Source organism: Glandiceps talaboti, chromosome 15, assembly GCF_964340395.1.
Source record: "Glandiceps talaboti chromosome 15, keGlaTala1.1, whole genome shotgun sequence".
NCBI lineage: Eukaryota > Metazoa > Hemichordata > Enteropneusta > Spengelidae > Glandiceps > Glandiceps talaboti.
This window is the reverse complement of record NC_135563.1, coordinates 4366922-4376026: the sequence shown is the minus strand read 5'-3', so window position 1 is coordinate 4376026 and position 9105 is coordinate 4366922. Positions and strand designations below refer to the sequence as shown.

At 35.1% G+C, this 9105-nt stretch overlaps 1 protein-coding gene across 2 annotated transcripts in view; it reads right to left on the bottom strand.

Moving 5' to 3' along the window:
- Nucleotides 1-1268: 1268 nt before the first annotated feature.
- Nucleotides 1269-9105, bottom strand: part of LOC144446389 (solute carrier family 28 member 3-like) — a 21651-nt gene continuing 13814 nt past the window's right edge. For both annotated transcript variants that reach the window (XM_078136138.1, XM_078136137.1), the window contains exons 8-12: nt 8558-8814; nt 6932-7100; nt 6484-6660; nt 5194-5374; nt 1269-4007 (exon numbers count right to left, since the gene is read on the bottom strand). In XM_078136138.1, coding sequence (XP_077992264.1) covers nt 3937-4007; nt 5194-5374; nt 6484-6660; nt 6932-7100; nt 8558-8814 — 855 coding nt within the window. In that variant the 3' untranslated portion in view covers nt 1269-3936. The remainder of the gene's footprint in view (nt 4008-5193; nt 5375-6483; nt 6661-6931; nt 7101-8557; nt 8815-9105) is intronic.

Below are 9105 nucleotides of genomic sequence, written 5' to 3'. Positions count from 1 at the left end.
TCATTACAATGTAACAATTGTACTTATAGTCGTTGTTGTGCTTGACGATAAGTTGTAGCAATTTTTAAAGGTTGCTGTATAGCTAAGCCATGCGCAGTATTTGTCCAGTCGGACAATAAAATGTAGCAATGTTAGTACGATTTTTGTCAAGCTAGGCGATAAAATGTAGCAATGTTAGTACGATTTTTGTCAAGCTAGGCGATAAAATGTAACAATGTTAGTACGATTTTTGTCAAGCTAGATGGTGAAATAGCAATGGTAATACAACGGAAATCATAAACTTTGAAATAAAACGTCGCCTGGCTAGACAAATATCTCTTTGATGTTGTAAATCTCGACATAAATCTAATTGATATTTCCACATGTTATCGTCTGGCACAACAATAACTGATCTATGAAAAACATCAATTCTGATATTAAATAGATAAATACATCATTGCTTTCCACTTGATGTGTATGTGCCATGGCAACTATGGTGCAATGCAAGACAGTAGAAAGCTTCGTCTAGCTCGACAAAAATCTTACAACGACATCCTGAAATAAAACTTCGCCTGGCTCCACAAAAATCTCATTAACATTACTACATTGTATCGTCTGGCTAGGCAACAATCTTACCAACAGCGTTTCGGCAATCGTCTGGAGTACACTTACAGCTACCATTATCTTAGGAGATCATCGCCAAATTTATACACCCCTGGTATTTTTTGAGACAGTCAATTGATTAAAATGTAACCATTGTTATTCAATTTTTAGTCATTGAATTGGCATGTGCAGTTTTTTTATTGGTTTCTGCGTGGTTGTATCAAACAGAAAAGCTGCATAGTAATTTGAAATTGACTGTATCTCAGACCACTGTAGACTATAGTGGTTTGAGTTTATATCAACACCGTACTATTAACCTTCCATTGACTTATACTTTACTTACATGTATTAATCAATTTGAAATGGTCAATGGTCTGCAGGTTCCCTCTCCTTTTCTTACCGTCATTGGCGCTATAGTGCTATCACACACTCACGCACATATAATTTTGGCCAATGTATGACCTACGAGTCAAAAGTACAAAGGAGTGAAAATGAACAAAAACGAGCCTTATTTCTCACATAATTCCGTCGAGTGTCACGCGTAATACATGTTTTTGTAAATTTTTGCTTTCCATAAGTTCTTCAACCTGACTAGATACTTGTCGATCGTACTACTTCTGTGATAATTTGATGAGATGTAAATGAAGTAAGTGAAGACAATTACAAAGTAATGTGAACAAGACGAATTTAAGTTTAATATGTAGACTCTATAAATGTGCTTTATAAATTCAACTTACAGTATGAATTAAAGACCCGGTATCTCTCCAATTGGATCATTTTACAAACAAAATCACCAAAGATGCTTTGACAAGAAAATTAACAAGTGAACAAAATGGCAGATGTTACATTATTCGAATAATTTCAACATATCCATTACATATCAAAGATAACTGTCGAGAAATAGAAAACGTCACTGGAGACCAAAAGCACCAGAGAAATGCCAAAAATAGAAAATGATAAATATCACCAACCTATAACTGAATCAACTAAGCCTTACGGAAATCAATATTAAGTATCAAAGGGAACTTATAAGAAGTAACTGTATGAGAAGAATAACATCTTTGATAGGAATGTGTAGGCCTAACTATCCCCATTTTGTGTTCATAAGTTTAGATAATTTGTATCATCAAAAATCTTTCTTGAAACGATTTTGGTGAGCTATGGGTACGCATAGATTGATATTATCTTATATAAAACTAGTGAATCGTGTACACCTGTCAAATGAGAAAGAATACAAAAATACATGAATGACTAAAAGACAAGTAAATTCACAGCTTTTAATTTTACTTTATTGAATATTTTAAAAATGTTTAGTGTCTGGAAAATTTTAAACAATCGTTGAAAATATTTCTTTTTAAGTCATTTTATTATTAAGTATAGTGAGTGCTACTGCTTTTATAATTTCTCCTTAATGTGTATCGTGAGTTTTGGAATCCTGAATTACTTTTGACCAGTGTTTGTATATGTTTAACTGTCTTTTTTCCAATCAGTATTATTTTTATCAGTGTTTGTATACTTTTAACTGTCTCTCTTTCCATCTTTTTTCTTTAAATGGTCTGTGAAGCGCATTGAGATTTTTTAATGTAATGCGCTATAGAAGAAATACAGATTATGATAATGTCTGTGGTTTAGACAAGGGCCGGTCTCCTTTGCCTGAAACACACCATGCATCACTTTTGTTTGGCCTAAAGTGCCGTAAACGACTTATATTCAACAATATATTGGTACAGATTATTGCATGAACCTCTGTGTGCAGACAGACACACACTTTGTAATAAACTAAATGACGGGATTAGAATATACCACATATAACACACGATGTACAATATAACCTCTGTGGTAGGCTGGATAGTTGATGTGACCAAGCATTCTCTCTCTTGCCAGATCGACTATCCAGGCTTCTAAAGACACTGTATGGCGCTACCACAGATTACACAAGTTTACTCGAAAACTAGGGGAAATTTTCAGTTTGGCCTTTTTCATTCAAATGACATATTATGTATTTAAGCTTACAAGGAAATCATAAAAGACAGAATAAAGAGAAAACATTGAAGTGGATCCTTTGATCCCTGTTGCCGAAAAAGTCTCCCCTTTATTTTATTTCATTTATTTTCCTTCAATTGACATATGACATTCAGATTACATTGAACTACGATTCCATGCAGCATAAAGGCGAAACCCATTAAAAGTGGATTTTTTTATCCATGTGGCACAAAATACCCCCCCCCCCTTCGTTATTTCAAGCGAAAGCTCATCTCCCTTTTCCATGTCTAGTATAGCTGTATTTGATGCAGTATCGTAGGCGTCGTAAGCACAGCATTATACACATTTATTATTCTCTTTAAGTACACGATGGGAGCTTATTGCTTCTCCTCCTTTGTGTATGTTTTGATATTGATGTAATAAAAACCACTAACTGGTGCGATAAACTTTAAAATGATCCCAAATATTAGCGAAAGTTCACTGAAAAGGAACCCTCCAACTTTCATTTCCAATTGGTCCGAAGAAGGTTGTGCGAGTGATGGAATATGTTACATTTTGTGTCGGTGTAACTTGGTCTTCTACCCAGCCTGATGATGGTCCACAGACTCGGGATGGCGATGCCTCTTTCAAGGGAAATAGCTCGACACATGGTATCAAACCACCGACACACATGATTATTACTAGACTGTCGACAGTCGTTCGTGCCTTTTTTGCTACGTTTCATCTAAAACAAAGTCGTCTACAACTACAATTTGATGTGGAGTGAAACTATAAAAACCCTGTTTACTCTCCTTTACAAGTCATAAATGTCCAAACTTTACTCATTATGCTAATGAGATACTATAATATACATAGTATTACGTTTTACAAGACCTTAGGCAATGTGTTAACATTTGATAATTACAGTTGCCATTGTTTACATTAAACATTTGGTATATTAATTAATTGATTATTAAATGAATGTCCACCTTCTGGTTATTATTGTAATCAGTCGCGTTTGTAACAGTAAACGGACTTGAAGGTTGTGAACTATCCGAGTAATTTGATATAAGGCGTAGGCTGACCAAAATAAATGGCTATTACGTAATTTATCAGTAGATATCGTTATCATGGCAACTAATGTTCATGAAATGACTGTTTTTTTAGAACTGTGTCAACAACCCAAATAAATGCCTATTGCATTATCAGATAATATTATCGTTAGTAAATTTATCTGTTACAATTATTATTATATTATACACACCAATCAGTTCTTCGTAATTCATTGACATTGATAACATTTCTGGAGTCCCTACCCCAAAGTGGGATTTTCAATAATTATGGTTATTCTGATGACTCCTCTGCTATATCTAAGGGGACAGTGTTCAAAGACTATGACAGTGTTGTAGCCTCCAGTAATTCTGAACCACCAAACAACCTAGGACCTTCATCGTACAATATTCCTGTAAGCAATGAAAATAAACAATGGTATTAAATGAGCACAAGCCTATAACTGAACTCTTATTTTTTCGATAAGACAACAAAATATTCACTGAAAATTGTTAAAACAATAATAATTATGATTGTACATGTCAATGAAAGGTCTATTTTTTTATCCATAATTAATACTTTCCCAGTTTGAAATCGTGATTACATTGGGGGCAATGATTTATGGTGCGGACCCAAAAATTAAAAGTTATTGGATTTATTGCACGATACTATGTGTACAGTTATACAAAACAGCACACCCACATGGTATTCAATACTGGTCAGGGTGTACGATATTACAAGTAAGTCAATTGGTCTGACGACGATATCGTCTGTTTTAATTTAGTAATATCTCGGTTTCTAGAGATATGTATTAAAGCTTACATTTTGTACAGGAGAGAAATAATGTATGGTGTGATGCAATATACCGCAAGGGCATGACGATATACTATATATATATACAGATTACTGCACTTTTCCTACTCATCATTATTGCACTCGTAATAAAGACAAAGGCAATCTCGTCATCCCAAAATGAACACAGTATAGAATAGGGAACATCTGCAATTTCCTATACTGGTACTGTATTTTGGAACAGTTTATCTCTTGATCTTAGAGTTAAGTCGTCTAGGAATGTTTTTCACTACTCACTTCAGGAATTACTTTTTACAATATAAGCTATGAACAATGTCTGAATCTTATTAATTTATAACGTAAATTTTTGTCTACAGTAAAACTAAAAATAATACAATTGTACAGATGATGCCCTGCCAGTGTCCTAGGAGACGAACAGGACTAGCTTTGATATTTTCCGTTCTCCCTTTACCCCTTTACTAACAATGTAACATATTTCTTCTTTTTTCAATGCTGTAACCAATGGGTAATAGATAAACAATATAATATATAATATAATATAATATAATATAATATAATATAATATAATATAATATAACACACACACACACACACACACACACACACACACACATATATATATATATATATATATATATATATATATGTGTGTGTGTGTGTGTGTGTGTGTGTGTGTGTGTGTGTGTGTGTGTGTATGTATGTATTTATGTATTTATGTATGTATGCATGTATGTATGTATGTATGTATGTATGTATGTATGCATGTATGTATGTATGTATAAGTACCTGCAATACAAGCGGTCATGCAACAGGCCACTGTTCCTGCAATCAATCCTCGGATACAAAGAACTGCTACTTCACCCTTCCTGTCAGGCATCAATGGTCCAAAGGAACCAATAAAAAGGCCAATACTGCCTAGGTTTGAAAAGCCACAGAGGGCGTATGTTGCTATGACTTCTGACCTGACCTAGAAGACAGAAGAAACCCATATGTAAATTCCTCCAAGGCTACAAAAAAAGGGGGGGGGGGGGTAGCCGGTCTAATCACAGGATCTAACTCCACTACTACAGTTTGTATTGATTATGCTTGGCTTGGTAGCAATTTCAATTCGTTACTTGGTTTTGAAATATCCACATAAGCTGATTGGTGGCAATGGGGAGTGATTAAATTACGTCAGACTGTTTGATTATTCACATGAAGTTATTATTAGTCCCAACGCACCAAGCCTGGAGGGAATAGGAACGACCCATTCTCGTCCATCTGTGCGTGCATCCGTAAATGGACAGACAAATCTCTGACGCCTATTACTCAATTTCAAGCAAACCTGGCACAATGTCAAACATATAGGTAACATGTGCATGTTACCCAATTTTGCGACCTTGACCTATATATTAGTGATTAAAATGCATATTTTGCCTCTTAGCGCCAAATGTTTGCTACATATGGACACCATTCAAGTGTCTACACCTGCGTTATCAATAGTAATCTTTCTGACCAACAGTTCAAGGGTCAAATCGCAGAAATTTGTCTTCTTACCATATTTGCTACATATGGACACCATTCAAGTGTCTACACCTGCGTTATCAATAGTAATCTTTCTGACCAACAGTTCAAGGGTCAAATCGCAGAAATTTGTCTTCTTACCATATTAGTCAAGAAGACTCAGACAAAATATCTATGCCCATATTATCAGAGGTAAGTTTTTTCTTTATACCTTGACCTTTGACCATTGCCTCCAGCAACAAGATCAAATAGTAAGCTGGATACTAAGCTTTCACTTTGACCTTCATCTTTGAGGTTTAAATTTAAATTTGCGCAATAACTCTTAAATTTTAGTTTATAATGTCACCTATGAAATTGTCTACACTAATAATACTTTGACTTTTATCACTGAGGTACATTCTACTTTAGGCGGTTTTAAGTTCTTAATTTACATCAACAAATAATATTTAGAATTACCCCCCCCCCCCACCCCCCACCCCCCCCCCCCCACACACACCCCATGTGCGTAACAATAGCACAAACACGACTCGTGGTTGGCTGCTTGATGTCAAGAACTATCTTTTTTTACTGTACCGAAAGTGTCGGTCCTTCTCCAGTTTCACGATTGTTGATGTACTCTGCTAGATGTCCATATGCTACAAATTCGTTTGCGAACGTCTTGGTTCCAACTAATTCAGCCACAATAAAGATATCTTCATTGTCCACTCCCATCAGCCATGCGACAGGATACAACACATACCGACACAGAAACTGTAGAAAATTTATTTAAGAAAAAAATAAGTGAACGACCAGACAAGAATGTGAGCTAATTCCTTAGAACTCTCGAGTCTCTTTTGTTGCACAACATAGTATCATGTTCTATGTTAGCAATGTAATTGAGTTACAAACATGGACTTGAATTGGGCTATTTTATTTTACTTCACATTTTTTTCAATAATTGTACACTGGCCTGATAATTTGCCATATGGTCACTTTAAGACAAGACAGTGTAGGACAATTTAAAAAAGAAACAAAAACTAACCGTGAACGTAAGTTCTGGATAGTTTATCAATGACCCAAGCCAGGCTAACGCAGCATCGATGAACGCAAGGAGAGCAAGAATGGCTATGATTTGGGCTACAATGGCGGCACTTATTTTAAAACCATCCGTGGCTGCGTTGACCATTGCCTCCAACACGTTCTTCTCTGGGCTAAAATGTTAAAGATGGTGGTACTATTAAAGATGGTGGTACTATTAAACTTTTTGGAAAGCTGAGACATAAAATTCCGTTAGCCCGACTCTTCTATGTATCGTCAATATTGTTAATTTTAAAGGGGAAACCACTCCAGCCTCCGGAAATAAACTCATTTTCGTAAACTTTGAGTCCTTGAGAGTCATTTCATGAAGTGCTTATAACTCTTAAGATAGATAATCATGCATATTCATTGTTCATCTAATACATACACATATCTGCTAACATTTACAGCGTTGTATCAATTGTGTTACAACTAAAGACATAGTAACCATCTGCTAACATTTACAGCATTGTATCAATCGTGTTACAACTAAAGACATTGTAACCATCTGCTAACATTTACAGCATTGTATCAATCATGTTACAACTAAAGACATAGTAACCATCTGCTAACATTTACAGCATTGTATCAATCGTGTTACAACTAAAGACATAGTAACCATCTGCTAACATTTACAGCATTGTATCAATCATGTTACAACTAAAGACATAGTAACCATCTGCTAACATGTACAGCATTGTATCAATCGTGTTACAACTAAAGACATTGTAACCATCTGCTAACATTTACAGCATTGTATCAATCATGTTACAACTAAAGACATAGTAACCATCTGCTAACATTTACAGCATTGTATCAATCGTGTTACAACTAAAGACATAGTAACCATCTGCTAACATTTACAGCATTGTATCAATCGTGTTACAACTAAAGACATAGTAACCATCTGCTAACATGTCAGCCCGATTATATAGATATAGTGCAACATATAACTTCTTCCCGTATTCTAACTTATGAGACACAGTGCACACTAGTCTGTATTCAATCGCAGATTATATTTTGTCGTATTCCTAAAAAAAACTTCTCAAAAATTGTGTGCAAATACATAACCTATAACATACAATAGTAAGCATGTACAGTACTATACTCACTACTCACTCACTGAGGATTCGAACACTTAAAATATAATCTAGCCTTTAAAGAACGCCCTATCCTGTGCACACCATGTTTTAATTCTATTAATTTCAGCGACAACAATAGTATTAAAGTTAAATTACAAAAAAATCAAGACGACTGCTGACAGCCTAAGTGCACACGTACTATTCGCATGAACATTGTAGTGTGCAACTTGTTTTTATTTTTTAGACCAACAAGCATACGGTGTACCCTCAGACCACTAAAATGATCTAATGTGTACTGTATGTTTGAAATGCTTAACGCCATCTATACTTGTTCTAATTTTGTATTCTAAATCAAAGGAAGACGCCCTTTTTAATGTTTAAAGCATTGTGAGGACACATTTTCTAAACCACCTGACTAAAATTTGAAGAAATGCCTTGGCAGGTCTTTTACAATGTTATGGTGTTAATTCATCTTTAGCGTCATTAGGTTAATCAAACAATGAATTTACCTTTCTGCAATGACAATTTCGTCAGTAAACATGGTCTTTGGCTTTTGGGTCTCCGGATAAAAGAGCTTAGCTACTGCTAATGCAGCTGGTGCTGATATCACCGAAGCTGAAAGGAGGTGAGAAGCACTGATACCAAAACTGATATATGCACCCAAAACACTGCCAGCAATCGTAGCAAATCCACCAACGATGACAGAATGCAATTCTGACGATGTTAAGTCTTTCAAATACGGTTTGACCATGATTGGTGCAGTTGTCTGTAATTTAAGTATACAGTAACTGTTAGGTTTCATGAAAAGCTGAAATTAAATTACTGCAAATTGATTGCCTTCAGTAAAATAAAATAGATAATATTGTGTGTCTCCGCGCACTGTCTGTACATGAAATGGCAAGTGCATTGAAACGTGAAGGAAAACAGACAGTGCCCTCTCTATGATAGGACATGAACTGTCGTTTATAATCATAAGATAATCTAAGATGCAAAACTAATAAATGCATAAGATGCAAAACTAATGCACAACTAAATGATATGTAAATTATCTAGGAAT